At 35.5% G+C, this 21,254-nt stretch overlaps 2 protein-coding genes across 4 annotated transcripts in view; one reads left to right on the top strand and one right to left on the bottom strand.

The window, feature by feature from the left end:
• The first annotated feature begins 750 nt into the window (after positions 1 to 750).
• On the top strand, positions 751 to 13,987 carry LOC139147266 (twisted gastrulation protein homolog 1-A-like). Its single transcript, XM_070718299.1, has 4 exons — positions 751 to 1,176; positions 9,133 to 9,347; positions 10,375 to 10,572; positions 12,095 to 13,987. The coding sequence occupies exons 2-4, from the start codon at positions 9,134 to 9,136 to the stop codon at positions 12,301 to 12,303; spliced, it is 621 nt and encodes a 206-aa protein (XP_070574400.1). The 5' UTR covers positions 751 to 1,176; position 9,133; the 3' UTR covers positions 12,304 to 13,987.
• An 855-nt stretch (positions 13,988 to 14,842) lies between these two features.
• The window catches only part of LOC139147264 (granule associated Rac and RHOG effector protein 1-like), a 35,675-nt gene continuing 29,263 nt past the window's right edge, over positions 14,843 to 21,254 (bottom strand). For all 3 annotated transcript variants that reach the window (XM_070718295.1, XM_070718294.1, XM_070718296.1), the window contains exons 11-13: positions 20,831 to 20,897; positions 19,528 to 20,369; positions 14,843 to 17,152 (exon numbers count right to left, since the gene is read on the bottom strand). In XM_070718295.1, the coding sequence (XP_070574396.1) occupies positions 20,043 to 20,369; positions 20,831 to 20,897 (394 nt within the window). In that variant the 3' untranslated portion in view covers positions 14,843 to 17,152; positions 19,528 to 20,042. The remainder of the gene's footprint in view (positions 17,153 to 19,527; positions 20,370 to 20,830; positions 20,898 to 21,254) is intronic.

Here is a 21,254-nt window from a genome sequence, read left to right as displayed (position 1 = left end):
AGTGGCGGGCATATTGACTAACGGGGATCGATAGATCGAGCCAAAAATCTATCTACTCGGCAGACTACCCAGCTAAGGAGCGCCTGTGACTTTATTAAATATTGATACATGCAAAATTATTCCAACCAAAGAAATCGTCGGGGGCAGAGGTTGATAAATCCCAAGTCTTTCTACATGGCTCCCCATTATGTTTTAGGGAAAACCGTGAGTATCACAAAAACATCGGTCCCCAACGATGGTGGCGCTAGTCATGGTAGCTTGACGCGTCAATCAATCTTCAGCCCGAAGGTGCTCACTAATAGTATACTATTGGTACAAAGGAGACGAGATTATAATGATGATGGAGGAAGGAATTTGACGAGATGTATAGTGCAGCACAGACTAATGAAACATTTCACAGAAATACAAATGTGAACACAAAGTCCCTGTTGTCAAGACTAAATTCTACATCCTGTGCTGTGAAGTCCTAGATTTAGTTTTATTGATGACTTTTATTTCCGACTGATATAATATCATCCAAACACAAAACAATAAAAGAGACAGGCTATGAAACAAGAAGATAAAGAAACGAAAAATTTTAGAATAAAACGCGACATTCTGTTCACTGTGGCTTTTATACGCTTGCTTTGCTCGCTTCCATGGTTGCATGGACCATGGACGTACCATGCATGGACTAATCTGTCATCCTTTGCTCAAGTTCTCGTGTGTGGTCGCCCTCGCCAACGCAGAGGAAATGAAGACGTACGCAGTATTTGACTGTGAACAGAGAACGAAGGACTGGCATTGTTTTCAGAATGCGAGACTCCTCGCTGAGTATCGAGGATCTTATAAACACTTCCACTGATTCGACCAATCATCGACAGGAGTGCGGAAATTAACAGCATGAATAATTTATACGGTAATTGCCGTCTTCAAAGCACGCTGGAAGAAAAAGCGCATTGTTGATAGCTTGCATAGGCACAGTTCATTGCAATTGCCTTTGAAACCATCGGGGTTGGGATAAAGAACTCACTGGCTCTTCAAAGTGACCACTGGCTACCATTTCAACCTAGAAGGCTTAGATTGTAAACGCCTTGGTCCGTTCCCCAAATGTGGGCTACTTGAACGTGAAATTTTGGCGGCAAAGTGAAAGTACCGCAAAACTTTTTGTAAAGCTCATCGAGGAAAACGAGTGAAGTAAGTATAGTCCTTTGTAATGTACACAAATGAATGCATGGAGATCTCAATCGGCAGCTCAACGGATTGTTTGTTCACCAAGTAATTTGTGGTATGTTGATAGTCTGCAGAGACAGTCGTCTAAAGTAGTTTTATGTCGTTTTACCTGTGCTTCCCCGAACGATGGCCGAAGTCTCCACCGACATGGGAGTTACACATGTCACGATGGAGATACCAACCTACGCCTTCATCTCAACGGCGAAACTTCGGTCCGAGTCACCCGATTCGATTCAGCACGAACTTCAAAAGTGTGTAACCGTTTCTACGCCATAAGGCATAACCAGCAAGTGTTTTCATCACCCATATTTCCCATGCTGTGGGTCCGGGAAGATTCTTTCAGTTTGTAAGTCAAGGGTTATTGCGCTCCTGTGATTTTTCCAAACCGGGTATTCACCCATGCGTGCGGATGAAGCTAAAGCGCCCTAATTGAAACCATACAAGTGCGCGGAAACCAACAGTTCCGTTCCCAAGGGATCCGTACTAAACAAAAAAAAATTCTGACACCGCAAATATTGTCTTCTACGCTTAAGAGTATGTGGCGTACAATGGTCAGTAAAAGTTGTGAAACTGGTTCGTTGATTATTTTGGATGATACGAAACGAATGATCGTATTTGGATAAAGTCGATAGATGGTCTGGGTCCAGGTAGGAATCTTGGGAAATACGATAGATCACGGGTAAAATAAGGGTAATGGAACGGAGGAAATGTCCAAGCAGATATTTCTTACCAGAGGTAGTAATTCGTTCTACCTCCACTGGGCGAGATGTTCCATCATTAATTTTCAAGCGACCTTACTCGAAAGCCCACAGCAGCTGATGATGAGTTACGGACAACGACTTGATAATTATCCCAATTGTGTTGCAAATTACCCAACACTTGTAACATTGTTTATATCAGTATTTCAATCAACAGTTCGGGGAGAAAGTGTATTGATATGCTGTAAAAAATAATGCAGAGTTGATGAGATAATTAACCTCGAACATTCGAGCAGTCCAAATTAAATTAAATTGTAAGGCTTTCTGTAAACTAGGCACAAGACAACACTTGTGGCAATGCACGTCAGCATAAATGTTGCAAAAGCAGTTCTCGTTCGGTCTTTGGTACAGAAAATCTACCGCGGACTTGAATGGCGTAAGATGTGGTTTCCATGCCGACAGGAAATTGCTTTTCGAACATGGGGTGTCCAGTTTCAAGATAAGAGAACTGCAGATTTCTTTGGTTGCATGGCTTCCCATCTCCGTCTGGACTCAGACCCATCACGGCTTTGCCATCGGGATTTCATAAACACTCCATACTTGAAATATTTGGATGGACTTGGTTAATGTTGTCACTGGTTCCCCCTGATCACAACTGACACTAGCATGTACCCCAACAAACAGTTCACAACCGTATTTAACAGTCCTCAAATTGGGACACTAAATTAAACAATTAAGAGGTAAATTATTTTATTACTTTGGAAGGGAAGAAAAAGACAATTGAGGGAAAATGACTTACAGTGCAAATTTTCAAATGATTTTGTTCGTTTTCATCGTAAAATCTGTTGAAAAAGCTATACTGGGATTAAGCTCATCAAAGCATCTTGTTAACTCTGACTGTACCACTTTCCAAACTGTTGAAATTTATATGTAATCCCTTCTATGTAGTCTTATTGTATTCACATTAACAGATTTTTATCATTTCACAAGAATAAATTGATGTCCTACTTGTAAAATAATTATTGGTCAAGGGAAAATTTAAAGTTTTAGGAGCTGTTGACCATGTGACTTCCACTTCATGTCAATACATTCAAGACAATAAACTGAAAACACTTGACCAAAGAATGAAATGTCTTTTTCATGTTTTGTCCAGACGTTCATGATAACTTGGACTTGTGTAAATACAAATGTTTTGACATAGCTTCATATGGAAATGCCTGATAGGGCATTTTGAAAGAAATTCAGTTCGCCAATGCTAAGATTAAAGATTAGTCCACATTATGGATAAAATAGACTTCTTCTCATCATTTTGCAAAGTTTTTATGGTAGAAAGTTGATGAAGTAACATCCTTCAATGATATGTAATCGTTTTTCTCTTACAAGCAACTTTGTTTATTCTTCTCCCATAGCATGTCGAAATACTAAGTATTAGCATCGCAAACATAATGCAGTATTATGTACAACATGTAGTGTTATTGTTGGCAACAAATACTTGTCCAATTGTCAACCAAGAAAAATCACTTTACAAACAAAGCAAACAACAGAAGATGCAGCAAAAGTTTGAATGAACCATAGAGATAGATATTATATCACCAAAAGAATAAAGCTAAGTTTTCAGTTGCATACTGCCTCAAAGGAAGCCCATAACATGTCTGATAACAATATATTCAGAACACCTACAGAGATGTTGATTAAACCTTTTCCTGACGGACAGTATCACATCAAGTCATTAAAAGTGGTATTGTGTCAAAACCATGTGCATTTTCATCCACTTGGCTTGGTCTGTATAGCAGCCATAGTCTGTTAAATCATGTTTTCAGGAGCCTTCAAATTTTCAATTTTTTGTTCAAATGCACCGTATGGGTGACCTGATGGTGAAACATAAACTTGGCAGGATATAAATGCCAGCAGAGGTTGTATTTAGGATGTCATTTCCATCTTACTGTTTTGATGGCAAAATTCAGCAGTTTCCCGTCAGGAATTGTGTCTCTTCAATATTTGTAAACAGATTTTTTATCAGTTTATGTGGGTATGTAATAAAATTGGATACCAATTTAGGAAAGGCTACTTGTGAAAAAGAAAATACTCTGAACTTCTTCCAATTTCAATTCTAGTAGTTCTTGGTTAGCAGAGAAAATATCACCAGGTCTCTCAAGTTGTAAGATTTGTATGGAGTGATGTGTTGTACTGTTGTTTCTCAACACTTTCAAATCCGATTCCTTTCCACATAATCTGTTTCTCATCAGTTATTGTTGTTTGTCACTGTCTTGATATTAGCCAGACCCAATCTATCGTAAACATGCTTTCCAGTGTGTCAGGAGTATCGGTATGCTGCATTTGGATCAACACAAGGAAACACGGTCAGTCACAGAAACAACATGTAAAATTAGGACAGGTCAATCAGGGATTGGCATTAATGCATTGTATTATGTTGACACAGGGTGTCTGGATAATGGAACAACCAAACTTTCTAAGAATGTTGTTTTTCTACCCACTCCTCCTGCCAAAGGTTAGGGAAACTAACTGGCAAATTAAATTCAACTGAATGTATGCCTGATACACAGAACAGTCCAGGTCAGAATTCCGGCTAGTCTAGATCTTGATGTCTTTAGGCCTTCGTCCATACGGAGTATGGACGAAGGCTGAAAAACGTCAAGATCTGGACTAAAGTGCGGCATGATTTCCATGAGTTGTTTGACATGTTTTGTTTTGTCCATCCAATCATTTCAATTGACATACAAGTGATGCATTCCAAATCCATTACAATTTAGTTTCTTCAAGTTCACAGTTTGTCTATTAAATGCTTTGAACTTTGTAATTCATGGACAGGGCTCCCATGTAGAAATTGAACCTGTGCAGCAGTATGAAGGGGTGAATTCCCTTAGAACAAAGTAGATCACCAGACACATTTTGCCCAAGACACTTTCAAAAATATTGTTAATTCACGGTCAAAACAACATTATGATGGAAAGAGTTAACTTGGTATCATTTTTCACAGAATCTATTTCACAATGTGTTGAACATGAAGACTTTCAATCCAAATATCTTTACATTGAAATTATTCTATATATTATTGGATTTGCTGTAAAGTTTTCTATCATAGATCACCATGACTTTTTGGTTTATGTATGTAAATAAATAACTATCATTTAAAAACATTGCAATAGTAATAAAAGAAAAATTCTAGTAAAATATTAAACATCCAGAGAACATTATTTTCTTCCAGCACAGATCAGGTATATATATATATATATATATATATATATATATATATATATATATATATATATATATATATATATATATATATATATATATATATATATATATATATATATATATATATATATATATATATATATATATATATATATATATATATATATATACACACACACACACACATCTGCATCCCATACAAGGAACCTGCCTGATAGTGAAACAGTGTAAACTTACCAATAAAATGGTGTGTGAGCATTTTATTTAGACCTCTGTAAATCATAACTAAGGTCAGACCAATTTTCAATTCTTTTCTTTGAACGAAGTCAAAGTTTTTTTACTGTCTTGGTTGAGCCCATGACATCTTTTAAAATATCAGAAATTCAAATGAAAAAACTTCCAAAATGTCATTTTGACATGTGAAAACACTTCTTCAGTCAGACTTTTCAGATGGCCCTGAAACTAGTCCAGGACCTTTCCCAGGTTACAGTGTATGCTACACTGCAATTATTGCATACATCCTAGCTGAGGAATCGTTTTAGACTACCATGAGACAGACTATATATAACGTTTAGTTTGGTCATACAAACTCTCTCAAAACAGAATGTTGCACTAGTAAAGTATCAATAACCATAACCTAATAGTTTTGGTATGGCACCCAGAAAATTATGTGAGTTTTTGAACATCGTACCAAAACTGTTGAGTGGTTCTAGACTACAAAATACTTCGTAACAAATGTTTCTGTCATTAAAACGCAGATGAAGATGCCATAGTGTGTAAAATGCGACATTCGCTAAATTCTTCAAATGGCACAGCAAATTTACAAGGCAATAAATGTGTTGAGGGCAGACAGTTACTCAGTGCATTGAGAATATACCAATGCATGAAGAATCTGAAGACACACATCACAGAGACAGGAAGCATCTTGAAGACAGCCAAGAATTTTTATTTGGTCAAGCCTTTGTGATTTAGGGAGAACTTTTAACCTAGAAACTGCAAATCTTTTGGTCGAATAGGCTTACATGTCAGGTTGTGACAAGACTGACTCAGCACAGATGAAATATTTGGAGATATCTGTTGCACTGAATAAGGTTCATTGAAAATCTGAGCATAGGAAAATGCTAAGGTCAAACAATCGGCGCAGACTTTTGTACCGTATATCTATCAACATGATTTCAACATGGTAGCTGAATATATAAATCATTCCTAACCCCTGAAATCTTCTTTCAGATTTTTTTTCTGCCATAAATTTCTCATCTTTTCACAAAATGTTGTGAAGGTTTTATAAAAGTGCATGTGACATTGCCAAATAGATTTCTTGGCTAGTCCAATTTTTGTCACAAAAAGTTGCCTTTTCCAAGAGACTATGAAAATCTCCAAGTGGTGTGCAATCTTAGAGTAGTATATAAAGTGAATAATTTCCCCAATACTGATCCACACCTATTCATTTTGATGTTTATCCCATATTGATAATGTACTTTGCAGTTCATTGGACTCGGTTACTATTGGTGTACTGGGTCTACAAATGAATTTTAAACTTTCTGTTTCCGATAGATAAATCACCAATCTGTGAAAGTTTCAGAGGTTTAGAGTCCCATCCAAACTCAGGGCACTGTTCATTTGTTAACATTATCAGATTTTATCAAGATGACATCTCTTTTAAACTATCCTTATCCAAAAAAATCTAAAAGTAAAACTGAGCAGTGTTCGTTGAAAAGAAAAAAACATGCAGGTGTTGTAATTGTTTTGTGGTTTAATCTTCTGTCATCACTTCAAATTGTGATAACAAAAACTACAAAGCTTTGATGGAGACAAATTGAATTTGTTACCACCATCTGTGATTTAACCTTCAATGACTAAGTATAGGTTGTACTAGTGATATGGACAGCTCTCCTAGAAATATAGCTCTGATGGTTAATTGTCTCTCGTTATGTCGTCTCATGCTTTAAATGTTCACTAAGTATATTAATCAGGTTGTTTTTTAGCCTTCATGAAATCATTCTCCTGGTATTTGTCTGACAGTCTATCCATGGAGTTAATTTCCATCAGGACAATCCGGCACTGCCGAGCTTGAAACTCTCCACTGCAGACTTTGACTCCACTATTTGTATTGAGTCTGATTGTTTTGTTTAGTTATAGAAGGACCCTCCTGTAATCGCCGCTCAGGCATGAACTCTGAATGGAGGCCAACAAAGAGCTGGGCTGGCCTGTAATTGCTTTGGATAAACCCCATGCATTCACTGAATACACACCCTCTCACTTCAATGGAGTTCAATTGCTGCATCTCCTGAAGGAAACATAAAAAATGGCTGCTGGCAGTGCCCGCTGACTGTCTGACGCCACAAAGGGTCATTTGCAGAAAGAGGGATGTATATACTCACTATTTATGGATGGAGCGTGCTAAAACTGACTTTCAAAAAACGGGAAGTACATGCAAATTGTGACGGGGATATCATCAGAGTATGCCTTTAAAGTGAGAATAGGCTGAGGATATGAAAATGTAAGATGGTTAAAAATGATTCAACAAGTGAATTATAACTTTTTAAGTCAGAGATCAAAACATGACATGTATAATGATTACTGGAGTTGACTTCTTGACAGTGGACATTTCTCAGGACTAGCATCAGTGTCTCAAAGGAAACATCTTTGAATCCTTCATCCAGTTCCCAATGTAAAGATTCAGTTTCACTGATAAAAGTAGTTGAGTCAAGATAATCAATGGCTGTTCAATAGACGCTATGTACCAGTAGCCAAGAACATAATAGATTTATGTACAGCCTAAATGTCAAGAGTGGAATGCAGAGTAGCTAGTGCACGATGTTTGCCTGAAACATGTGGCATCTGGAATTTCATGGAAATATTTTGTAATAAAGGCATGAGATAAAGTTTGCTCAAAAAATCCTATTTATCCTGCCTTTGTAATGTGTATCAACTACAAGTCAGATCATGGAAGTTGTCGTAACAGTCAAGCTGTTTACAGTCTAGAATCTTTACAGATTTATTTTGGTCTGGCTTGAGAAACCAAAATACGTTTCCTGTTCAAGTTTTGTCAGAAAATAAATTATTTCATTAGCACGTAAAAAGTCTGGAAATGAACTGACATGTTTAGAAAATGTTCCCTACAGAGCTGTTTAAGTAAATAAATAGATGAAGTAAACAAATACAAGCTGGCTAAAAATTCCCACTTGAAAATTTTGTAAATTGATCCTCAAAGGATAACATATCAAGTGTTTTCTATCAAATTCAGTTAATGCTCGTCTGGCAAATGTTAGGATGCAGTGCCCTATCCAGTAACCTAGTAATCATTCTTCCATTCTTCAAACTTTCCAACAGACTATTAAAGTCTGTCACAACAGACAATTAAAAATTCAGGAAATTCTCAAACTGTGAAAAGTTTGTGAAATGCAAGATGATATACACACCACTGACACTCTGCACCAACATTCTTATGAATTAAAAATAACAAGCTGGTAATGACTTCTGAAGTGTGCATGTAACATGATAAATGAACTAGAATCCTCAGCCAAGTGGATATCAAAGATGCACTACTGTATTGGTGAGCAATGTCTAAAACTTTGCCAAAAGCAGGTTTCGCTACGAGAAAGGTAGTCTAGAATGTAGCCTGTAAATTTGTAGCCTGGACCCCATTCTCCACCTTTGACTTTAATCCATGAAGGCCAAAAGCGGAGAATGAGGTCCAGGCTAGTAAATTTGGGGCTCTGCACACTTCAAAGCACCGAACTATTTGGCTAGATAGAGGGATAAATGTTAGAAATTACATCAAATGCACATAGCTATATAAATGCAACATTTGCATTCATATAATTTTCCTGTTTCAACAACTTCAAAATCATGCAAAAAATTTCTCTCAGCAGTTGCTCATATGTAAGAAAAATTCATTGTATCTTCCAATGCAAAGTATAACATCTGTGAACTAGAATGAACACTTTATTTAAATGATTACTTTATTTAAATTTATCTGTCTTTTTTCTCCCTGATCCAGAATGAAGAATTATCTATATCCATTGCTGGTCACTGCCGTGGCTGTGTGTTATGCAATTTATCTTGTACATGCCTGCAACGAAGCTCTCTGCGCCAGTGATGTATCACGCTGCCAACTCATGGAGTCTTGTAACTGCAAACTTCACAACTACACATGCAGCGCCAATTGTTCAAGATGTCTTGGTTCGCTTTGGACAGAATGTTGTGATTGTGTCGGTGAGTTACTAATCGTGATTTGACGTATTTGAAACTTTTTTATGCTCCATTCATAGCAAAGAAAATTCTCTGAAAACTATTCTTAACCCAAAACATATGATTACGAATGCGGGAATAAAGTAGTATTTTCAAGAAGTGGGAACCTGCAAAAGTTGACATGAACTGTAAAAATTCTAACAACATGTCACAATGATTGGAAAGTGCTTCTAGGGCTTGTTGCAGTAATGCATCGACCACAAGCTCAGATTCATTGCAATCTATGAGAGTAATCCAGTTAGCTCAAAGAAATTGGCCTAATAGTCCTCAATTGGTAACATCCAAAAATAGAATACATCCTTGCTAAATAGCTTCAAGATGCAGGCCAGAGATACATGCAGACTTATAGATGTTACAGTCAGGTCGAACTTGATATAAATGTAGACATGCATTTTTAAAGGGACAAAACCATGTTGTTACCTTTTTCATTTTAACAAAAATGAAGTAGCATCTCAAAATCAATCATGAACTCAAATAGTTTTATTTTCATTTGGTAAGTTCAGAGCATAACATTCACTTACTGTTCCAAACACCATTCTTTACAGCATGCATTTACTCATTAGAACATGTATCAAGTAAACTCCAGAAACTTTGGCATCATGTTTTCATCATGCAATTCTGTACATGGGAGTGAAAGTGTGTTTTGGTGACAACATGTCTAGAACTAGTCTCAGCAGTGATGGTGTGGTACTCTAAAACCATTATAGAAAAAAAGTACAGAAAGGTTTTAGACAAGTTGACAACTTTCAGGATGTTTTCAGGTTCTTACAACATATATGATATCATTTGCTTTTTACAAAATTGCTAGAGGCTGAGTGTAATGCCGAAATACAGAGGTGCTGTCACTGTAACCTCGCTGACATATCTATCGACAACTGTAACATTTTGGTCATTGAGCATTTTGAGGCAATACATGTATCTTAGATTATTTTTTCTTCAGAATTTGATTTCTTCCAAAATAATTTCCATTGATGTGTCTATGCTACTCTAGGACTGTGCAAGCCAAAGAACCATTCCCACAAGACTTATGCCTCAAAAAGTTCAGTTGAAGACTTGAGAGAGATGGCTATTCCGTCTCTTTTTGATGCCCTGACAGAGGACGGATTCAACGACTACGCAGAAAGATGGAAGGTTGTCAGAATCTCACACATTCATGAAACAATTCAGTCCTACAAGCCCTACACCAAAGGTATGATCTTAAAGATTCATTTCAAATTTCTGCCAAATAAGTAGTTTCCTGCTTGTGAGTTTTTGATGCTTATTTCAGATTTAATAAGTGATGCGAGTTTTGCTTTGATTATATGCAAATTTTGATTGCAAAAATGAGTGAAAATGAAGAAAATAATTTAATTAAAAGTTTGGTCTCAATACAGTATAGTTTTTCAGAGCAGCAAGCTCACTGTTTCCAATAAAATCCAGTTCGTTATTTTTATTTTAGAATTCGGTAAAGATTATTTGTATAAACTATAAACTGAAGAAGAAGAAAAAATTAGTAGATCCCTGTAACATATGTTATTGATGTTGAAATGAGGAAGAGGAGACGCGGAGTCTGTGGAAATGTGTTTATTGACTTTTTCACAGAAATTTTAGAAACTACATGTAGTCAGTAGATTAGGTTTATTGGATGTAGTTTGCATTGTCCAGGGCTGCTCATCAGTCTCATTTCTGTTTTGAAAATCTTGACATTGGTTTGAAAGTACATGTAGATTGCCACAAGACTTACCATTTTGTCTGGTTCATAGCCAAACAATTGCACAATTGTGCGTGTACAGGGTAATTGCAATATGAACATAGGGTGAATATAAAATGCAGGATTTGAAATCCCTTGTAAGACACAACTCGCAAAGTTACTTTTACTGAAAAAACCTGCATCATTGTTGCTGTGTGTGTGTTTCTATGAACAATAGTAGTATTCAATTGTACAGGACATACAAGGATCCATGGAAAATATCAAAAGGTCATAATACTTGTTAACTCTTTCAATTTGTCCAAACCTTTGTTCATGTAGCATTTATCAATTTCTCTTGATCTGCAATACACACGGTTCATATTTTAGTGTGCACCATGGTCTTACAGTAACCTTTTAATGATTTTGATTGATTTTCATTTAAAAATTACATGTGTGAAATTTTCTGAAAAACAGTTAAATGACATCATAAAATGCATGATAGTTAAAGTGCTTTCAGGCAGCTCACAGAAACATATGGCACACGATTGCCAAAGCAGTAAACCCCCAGAAATTGACATGCTGTCATTTATGGTATATGTGTTTGTCTGTGTATACTGAGTGTTCATGAAATTTATCTGTGAGTTTCTCTCAAAAGTTAAGACATTTTAGTTTCAAAATTTCATTCACATCTTCCTCTCTCTTCCAAATCATTTGATATGAATGATGTTATTGATGATCTTTTGAAAAATTGGACCTGCAGTTTACATGTTTTACTGCAGAGAATTGTTAAGAATCAAAGAGAACAGCGCCCTCAGCGCCAGTTATTAGTGACGGACATAGATTAATTTCCAACAAACTTTGATCCTCAAGGAAACTATATTATTGTAGATGAGTGAGGCATGACTTCATTCGATTTCATAGTTATATGCAAAGTTTCCAAGTTGTTGATGTGTTCCTTTTATCAGAAACCATAAAAAAAAATTGCAAATACTCATAAATTTTCAAAAATGTAACAGGTTATATTTTCTTCATTTCTTGACAGAGGAGGAACTCCTGATGAATTCAACTCTAGGTGGGACATGTACTGTGGTGTACCTGCATCAGTGTTTGTCCATGGATAAGTGTGAATTAACGTGCATATCGATGGGTGCGTCAGCATATCGCTGGTTCCACACAAACTGCTGTGAGTGTATCGGTCATACGTGTATCAGCTATGGTAGAAATGAACCCATGTGTGCCAAGTGCCCATAAAAGAAGATGAAATAAAATGACCAGATTTTGGATTTACCAAGTATAAATAATAGACTCAAAATTAATAAAGAACTTTACTGTCTGCAGAAGTAGCACTATTAAATTCAGTAAAGGATTCACACAGTGCATTCATCTATTTTTTTGGGGGAATGTTATTATTATACCCAAAAGAACTATTTTCATGTACTTATCAAAGACATTTGACCAAAACCAAATCTCCAGTTTTTAATATAGAGATATTTTTAAACGTGTTTTGTTTCTATTTTACAGCGTTAAATAGTCTGCTCATGTAATAAGTATCTTATAAAATGTGAATTTCATTGATTTTCCCAAGTAATTTTTCCAAAGTATTTTGTGTTATTTTCCGACAACTTTACGATGTCTTCTCCTCATTTATAAGACCTGACAGTGTCAAAGTCAAGTTAACAATTGTTACCGTTAGATAATATTTACTTCTAGGGGGCATGTAGGTGGCTCCCTTTAGGTCTTGGTTTTGCCGCCATGTTTTGCAGTATATTGTTCAATGTAGAAACTTGCTGTCCTCACTCAACATCAGTGAAAAGTTCTCTGTTCAACTCCTTGCTATGTAGCACATCATTGAACAAAGTCCCATCTCGAAGTCATTTTTTATAACAATACATTTATGCATACAAATTTGTCTGAAATAAACAACAGGCACATTGTCTCTATCAGAACAAAGTTCTGCAGAATATATAAAAAATGATAGTTTAATGTTTATTAAGTTTTGATCTTCATTGTTTGAAGGTTTTCTTCAACACATTTCATCTGTACATCCATATCTGGGTCAGCCATAGACAGAAGTTCCTTTGTTTAGTCAGAAATGAGTTTTCAATCACAGTAAGCATGTGTTTGACATGAAAGTTGTTTTCTTAAAAAATAATGATTGGAATAAATACAATGGTGGGGAAGATACTCTTGATATTGACATTGCAGCTTTCTGTAAACTTTGCCTGCTTTTTTCCAACTATTTCTTCAAGTTTGGCTTTGGTCAGTATAAACATTTCTAAACTGTGTTTATTATTTCCTGATGTTGAATTGATTTCATGTGTTGCTTTGTTTGACCACATTGGTGTACTTGTAGTGATAGAATGTACTAATGTCAACAATATTGCATACATCTTAACTTTGATGTCTTCTCTCATCGCCAGGTGTGCTGCCAGTTTTATTGTAATGTCACATTTTGTCATGCAAATATTAAAGAAAAATCACCCAAATACCATGTCACAAAGTTTCCAACAGTAAAATAGAGATTTGCGAATGCTCAAGAATTTGTTTCTCAACTTAAGATCTTTTCATGGCAATGAAAATAGAATAGACATATATTTACCAAGGCAACTTTGTCCAAGCATATTATGGTGTATTTTTGGATGTTTTGTGTCTTATCATGTACTCAAGTACCACTCAATGATCAGTCCATCTAAATACGGTCCAATACTATTGGGCAATTTGCCCTTAGCTATTTCACAAATAACTTGAATACAGTTTCAGAATTCATGCTGTGTTCATTTGAATTTCCAACCACAGATTTTTCTGAAGCAGTGAAATCCTGATTTTTGAACTGAATGCAATTTTTTCACCATTTGAAAACGATAGTCTAAAGTTTGTATATCTTGGATTTTATGCTACAATAAACGGTATATGCCTGTACCAGACTTCTTGTAAATATTTTGATGCGTGTTTTTTTCTTCACACAGATGTGCCCCACATTGGTCAGTTCATCTAAATATAGTCAAGTGCTACTGAGCAATAGCCCCCAGCAATATTGACTCAGGAATTCTTTTGCGACTACGTGTACAGGGTACTTGAAAGAGCAAAGTATTCTTAAAAAGCTTTTCGGTGTCTGACACTGCTGTGTATAGTGAGTGAATCAGGGAAGAGAACAGACTGCTAACAGTGGTAGTTATTATTTGATGGTTTACTTGGTTAAGAAGGGCGAGTTAAACATATTAATTTGTGATGTGAAAATTTCAACTAGGCTGACAGCAGAATAAAAGTTCCAAAAGCTTCATGACTCTGCCGAGAAGTAATTTTTGTACTAGAAATCGCCAAAATCATGACAATTGAGGAGTTGGATTTTTTCCACAATCTGAGAATTCAAGGTCGAAAAAGAAACAGTAATATGTTTGTTGACTGTTCTCATAAGGTAGAATATTCTATAGGGACAGATCTCTCCCAATTATGTACAGTACTTTTCTGGTCATACTTTTCATATGGGCTAAATTTGAAACTTGGGGGGGAGTACATGAAATTCTCATGGTCTTAATTTAACGAAAATTGAGAATTTTTATTCTCAAGAGTTAAACACCAGGATGCCACCATTTTGAATTTCAAATGTCAGTAAATGGTAGATAATTTGTTTCTGAAGTATCAAAATTTGCATAGTGACCCCCGATTTTTACTCTTGATTATGAAAGTGAGCGGTTTAAAGTTTCCTTGTGCAAATTTTTATAGTCTCTTAGTTTCAAAGCATGAACTACCTTATCACATAAAGAAAAGATAAACATGACAATATCAGAAGGCACTCGTAAATATGTGTTTATTTAGGGAAAGAAAGACGTGACAGAACACCATTTCACAGAGTTTGACAGTCATGATATTTGTGACTCTTCCTCTCAAGTAGTTTCACTTTGGTTCTTCAGAACAAATTGAAACTGCTTACACATGTAGAGACATGAATGAATGAACATAATTTTTAAATAGAGTTCAACTTCTCACATTCCAATCACCTAAACCCTAACCACATGGCAAGTTTGCCTTTATTGGTGTTCAACCCTGGGATATCAAATCCCTGCCTGTAACTGTGAAGCTGCCCTCAAAAGTTGCATTTCTTCCCAGAAATTATTTTAGTTCCTCTTTAAATGTTGTATTCACCAATGTTGATGCAAGAACTACAACTCTACCAGAAAAGACCTGCTTTCTCACCTGGAAGTTGCATTGATATACAGCAAACTCTGATTGGTTGAAAACCAACTTAAAACATCTGGCACTTGGTTATAAATTAAAACCTGATTGAGTTTTATATGCCCACTGAATCTCAAACCATGTGATAAAACTCTCCTGAATTTACATGACAATTTGACAGGCATACTGATTTCATGTTTTGAAAAGACTGGAAAAAACTACCTTTCAGAATAGAGACCATAATTGAGCCGATCAAATTTGAATTTTGTGTATTTTTGAAATCCAGATGCTAAGCTGGTTAGTTTGGTGGTCTTGTCTTCTCAATGTCCGAGTTCCCTGGCCTCAGAAAAAAATTGATGAAACATGACTTTAGATATAAAGATTTGACCCATTTGAAAAATTAATTCTGTTTTTTTGTGCCTGGATCAAAACCGAGAAAGAATAAGACATATCCAACAGTATACCTGCAACAATTCAATGTCAGCTGTTGTTCAATTTCCTGAACCGGCAGATTTCTGGACAAAAAATAACTCAAAGTTTCTAACATCTCTGATCTAAGGTAAAGTGTTCACAAACTTTCAATTCATCAGTGTTATGAAATAAAATTAAACTGAATTTAAGTCTCACAAAATAATCACTTGAACTTTTTTACACAAAAGTTAACAATTACTAGACTTGTTTCTATATCCTACATATTAAATAAAGTGTCATAAAAGTGCAGAAAAACAGGACTGAAACATTAAAAAATCTACATTAATTTTCTGATCAGAAATAAATCATAGTAGTTACTATATTTTCATAAAGTTAACATGAAATTTGTACCTTCTTAGAGGTGCCTTCATTTTTCACTAGAAAAATTTGTACCTGCAATATTTTTCTTGGACAAACACAGACCAAATACCAGTGTGAACTGACTCAGTGCCATCTTCATCTTTTGCTTGTAATTTGCATCAAATCAAATTTAAAAAAACAACTTACTTTAAGCATAATCCCTCCAAGCCGAGAGAAGTGAAAACCCCAACAATCATACACAGAATATATCTACAGAAAGGTATTTTGTATCTCACTGGGTCAAAGTGAGCAAAAGTAAGCAACTTATTCTAAAAAAGAAGCCGACAAGAATTCGTTGTTGTACCAGCCAACAAATCAGTCACCCAAAACTCTCTTTACACTCAAATTCATCATGAAAATAACAAATATTTTGCATAGAAGCATGTGACATAGCTTCCCCAGTTTGTTTTTCATTCATGAGAGTGTCTGTCAATATTTAAGTATTATGGTTATTGTATTGTTTCCACAAACGGCCACTTGGTGGCAGTATATTGTACTAATACTGATCAACCCCTACAGAGTCCAAAACCACTCCTCTGAATGTCTCAAAAAGTTTGTGGTCTTTTGTTGTTAACAAAATAACATGAAACAATCATATTCCATAAATTGAAAAGTTCAATTTTTTTTCTGCTTTTCTTTTCTTTGATTCTTCAATCTGTACACAAAGTACAGTAGTTGACAACTAACTGAGTGAACCTATCCTTCATGCAGTGTATACACCAGGGTCAGCAGACAGAAACATCCATATTTTCTCATTCTTTATTGCTGTGGACAGTCTTGCTGTTTGTTTAGAGGAATCACGGAACAATTGTTAAAAATATTTATGGATATGAATTCCAAGATGTACAGTTGGCACTCATAATTGACACTTGGCACAGATGATTGACGGCTGGTTGTCATGATTGACAGCTGGCACTCATGTTAGGACATTCGAAACATCGCCCTTGGTGGAAGTATAATCAAGAGCCACATTTAAATCCATGTAGCAAGTTTTTTAGCAAGGTTGTCTGTGATTGGTCTACTTCTGTACACTTCATTGTTAAACCAATCAGTGACTTTGTTACAGGTATGTAAATCCTGTAACAATAAAAATTATGTCAATGACACTGTGCTCCCATTTTACAGAAATACTAAGTACCATACACACATGACATTGCATTCCTACAGGTTGATTACTAAGGAAATTCCATTGTAAGTCCAAATTAATCTTATACCCCAGCAATATGAAATGCTCCATGTCATAATGACTTTTACATATCTGACAGAAAACAACCCTAGGATCAAGACTACCATGTTTTAAAGCAATCCAACAAATACTTTGGGAGAAAATGATTTTTTTGACAAAAAATGGGAAAAATTGCCCCAACAATACAAATATGAAATTTTACCACAATTTGAACGAATCTGACAAAGGCAAACCCTGGATAATACATACAAGTTTTCAAGGCAATGGGATGAGCACTTTCAGAAAATAAGATTTTTTGACCAAAAATGGGAAATCGCCCTAAAAATACAACTTTCAACATTTCACCACAATTTGAAGAAATGTAACTAAAATCACTATAAAGAGCCTAGGTGCTGCGGTTTAGGAGTTTTTAATGTGTATGGACATACATATTACATACATGCATACATGCATGCATGCATGCATGCATACATACATACATACATACAGACAGACAGACAACAGATAGACATGCATACATACATACATTTATTTTTACAGCTTTTAACCTTCAACAGCCGCCCAACCTATCAATATCAGCTTGTTCAACTTGATACTTGATTCTACTGCTTATAATAATATAAACAAGAGTTAATTACATTCTAATTAAAGTAAACATGCCTTGCTTGTCAATATATGTCAAAAAAACCCAGAATATCTGTCAGGTTATAAAGAATTTCAGCTTGTTAACTTTATCAGTATTTTCATCCTATTAACCAAGCACATTTTAACTCTCAAATTAACATTGCAAGTAAGTTCTGTTGAATAAGTTGAGACTGTACGTACTCAGAGAAAGCACACTGAAGAGACAAATGTTTTCAACTTAAGAAGTCAAGGTCATCAAAAACATTATAAGGAATCATGTAACTCTTTCATTGCACTGTTTACACAGATTGCATAATTGCTCTAAATAGAACATGATGAGTAATATTATAGCCCAGCTTTACCATAAAAACCCTATCACTTTGACCATTCTTTTAATTGACCACTCTATTTTTTACCTCAAAATGTAATTTTATTTAATCCTTATCAAGTTGATCACAACTGGAAATAGGAGCTGTCTCTATCTCTCTTTATTTGGCCAACCTATCATGACAAACTATTATGAGCAATTTCTTTTAGATAACATACAGAGAACAATACATGACGGTACAGAATATGTCAAAGTCTGGATTCAGGAAAGTTGCCTTTACATGTTTTAATCATCCAAAATGGTAAACATTTCACTATAAACTGTCAAAAATGTTGAACTTTCTAATAATTCTACACTAAAATTATTTTGGCTTTGTTGATTTCCTAATTAATTGAATTATTTAAAATCATATTAATTATTTTTTTTCTGGGTGAATTGATGGGTTTATACAGTACAAGAGTTACATACATGTAAGTCAAATTCAGTTGAGTATCAATTACCGTCTAACATTGCATCATTCCTATAAATAACACCTCAGCCTGGAACAGCACAATCATAATCTGCTCATTCACACAGGCAGTACTTGACTTTAAATGAATGACCTACATTTCACCTGTGTACCAAATTTGAAAGCATGGCAAAAAGTACCACAAATTTGCAAATTTGGCCTTTAGTTCAACAGTCATCTTCAGGTCACTCCTAGGAACCTGCACAGCCCAATTAGAAAGTAATGGCATACACAGTTTCAATTTGGACCAAAAATGGCAAAAATTGCCCAAAAATACAAATATGCAAATTTTGCCATAATTTCGATGAATCTTACTTTGGGTCATCACAAGAAAGCTGCAAACCAAATTTTAAAGCGAACAGACCATTGGTTTCAGAGGAAACAATTTTTTACTGATATGGCAAAAAATAGAGAAAAAAATTCATTAAAAATAGAAAGCAGCCAATATCGACACCAAATCTATATGTTTGAATGAGTGGGGCCCAAGGTACCTAAAAACCAAATATGACAACGATCAGAAGAGTAGTTCCTGAGTTATTGATTTTTGACCATTTTCGCCCTTTTTTCTACCTCATTTGCATATCCATAAAACTAACAAGTTCATTTTAACAACGGCACATCTAGACCACATATGGCATCACTACACCAAAAATCAGCTTTACACGTGCAGCAGTTTCGGAGTTTTTGCGTTGGACGGACAGACATCCATACATACATACATACATACATACATACATACAGACAGACATCTCACATACAGACTTTTTTCAACCATATAACCTCCCAATTGCCATATATGTATGGCAAATGGGAGCTAAAAATTATATCTTCCGATGGGGCTGTTGGTCCGCCCTCTATTTGAGTGATCACAATAGATAATTTATAATTCCATCACAAGCACTCTGGATACCAAAATAATTATTATGCCACTTGTCACTGAGATGGCTCAAATTGAGGATATGGCTTTGTGTGACTTGAAAAAACAACAGACATTTGTTTGTCAATCCACAGATTTCAGGACGGTTGAAAGACAATGATATCACATCTCAAGACTGTCACAAAAAGAAAAAAATAGACACAACAATACAAAAGTATTTAGTGAACTTAGACTTCTGTGTGAGACTTTACTTTTTGAGACTCTACCACAGAAATCAATTCTCAGCAAGAGTTCTGAATTTGAAAAATGAGGCACACATAAGTTAGCTGATATAAACGTTTGGTAAGCTAAGAATCTATGACCAATGTGTATGGGTGTTGTGTTTTCCTGAATTGAAAGCCTTAATGATCTAGCGTAACAAGGGTTTTATAGCCTGTAAAGACAGTAGTCAACAAGCATTGCTCTATGGCTGGTAGTTGTGCATATTTATGGCAAATCTCCTGTCCAACTTTTGGTGGCCCGGTGAATGCTGATTGGCTGGACTGGGACGATAAGCCAATGGGGATGGAGAAGCTGTCCTTGTGACCTGGGTAGAGGTAGCTTGATTGGACCACACTGAAGAGCCATGTGGCATTGGATCTCCCCAGTGAGCTGCCAAGCTTGGATGGAGGCCTAGATGGTCGTGTGACATTATTTCATTGGGATTGGTTGTTGGGAAAGGTGGCACTTTACTGGGTGGACCTCTCTGCCATAGCAGCTTTGGTGGCCAAGTTTTTGTGGTCTTGCTTTCCTGATGGAAGAAACAGAAATTGCAGATTTGAAGTCAACTGCACATTATTGGATGTACCTTTCCATGATAAACACAATGATATTTATATATTGTAAAAATAATCAATTAAGTTTCAATGATTGTTATCTGCAGTGTGCTGTGAAACATCACAGACTTAATGGACTGCATTTTGGTTTCACAAGCAAACACAGATCACATCCCAAAACTCAGACATACATGAACTAGTACCAAGGAATAAAGAAATATACAAATACAAACATGTACATCAATACACTCTGTTTAAATAAATAAAACATACCAGCATGGGAAGAGCCACCTTTTAGATAGTCATTTAGATAGTCATTTTGAAGAAAAAAACAAATTTTTTTCACCATGCACCTAAGAAGTTAACAAAATATCTTAGAAGGTTGAGAGAGAGAGGGGGAGCATACTACAAATAACTTTGAAGTACAATTTCTTACCATCATAACATCCAAAAATTTGATATGATCATCTTCGTTCTCATGCTCACCTCCACTACTGTGTCTCCTAGCAAGAGGATAAAATTAGCAGTAGTAAGTATCAAATTACACAGCCACAATAGGGCTATGGCATTAATTTGAAATATGGTATTTACCTACATGTCAATCTGATAGCCATACAATTCTAAGCATTAAAAACAATTAATGATGGACAAGACAGAGATGAATCTTTAGAAATAATGAGATTAGGTACACAGACAGGAAATTGAACAGAAAAGCTGAATTGAAGAGCAGAGCTGTTCATCTATTTTTATTTTTTTCAATCCAAGTTGAATCCAGTTGAATGCCTGCCAATGCCCCTATGCTGACTTCTAAAACCACAAAATATAATAAAAGCAATTTTACGTTAGGTGTTATTTTGATT

The sequence above is a fragment of the Ptychodera flava genome, chromosome 13 (assembly GCF_041260155.1).
Source record: "Ptychodera flava strain L36383 chromosome 13, AS_Pfla_20210202, whole genome shotgun sequence".
Lineage (NCBI taxonomy): Eukaryota > Metazoa > Hemichordata > Enteropneusta > Ptychoderidae > Ptychodera > Ptychodera flava.
The sequence above is the reverse complement of the archived record's forward strand: the minus strand, read 5'-3'. Positions and strand labels throughout refer to the sequence as shown.

Coding starts and splice junctions, on each gene's coding strand:
- LOC139147266 (XM_070718299.1), top strand. CDS start 9,134: ATGAAGAATTATCTATATCCATTGCTGGTCACTGCCGTGGCTGTGTGT. Junction 9,348..10,374: donor AGAATGTTGTGATTGTGTCG/GTGAGTTACTAA, acceptor ATGCTACTCTAG/GACTGTGCAAGCCAAAGAAC. Junction 10,573..12,094: donor CTACAAGCCCTACACCAAAG/GTATGATCTTAA, acceptor ATTTCTTGACAG/AGGAGGAACTCCTGATGAAT.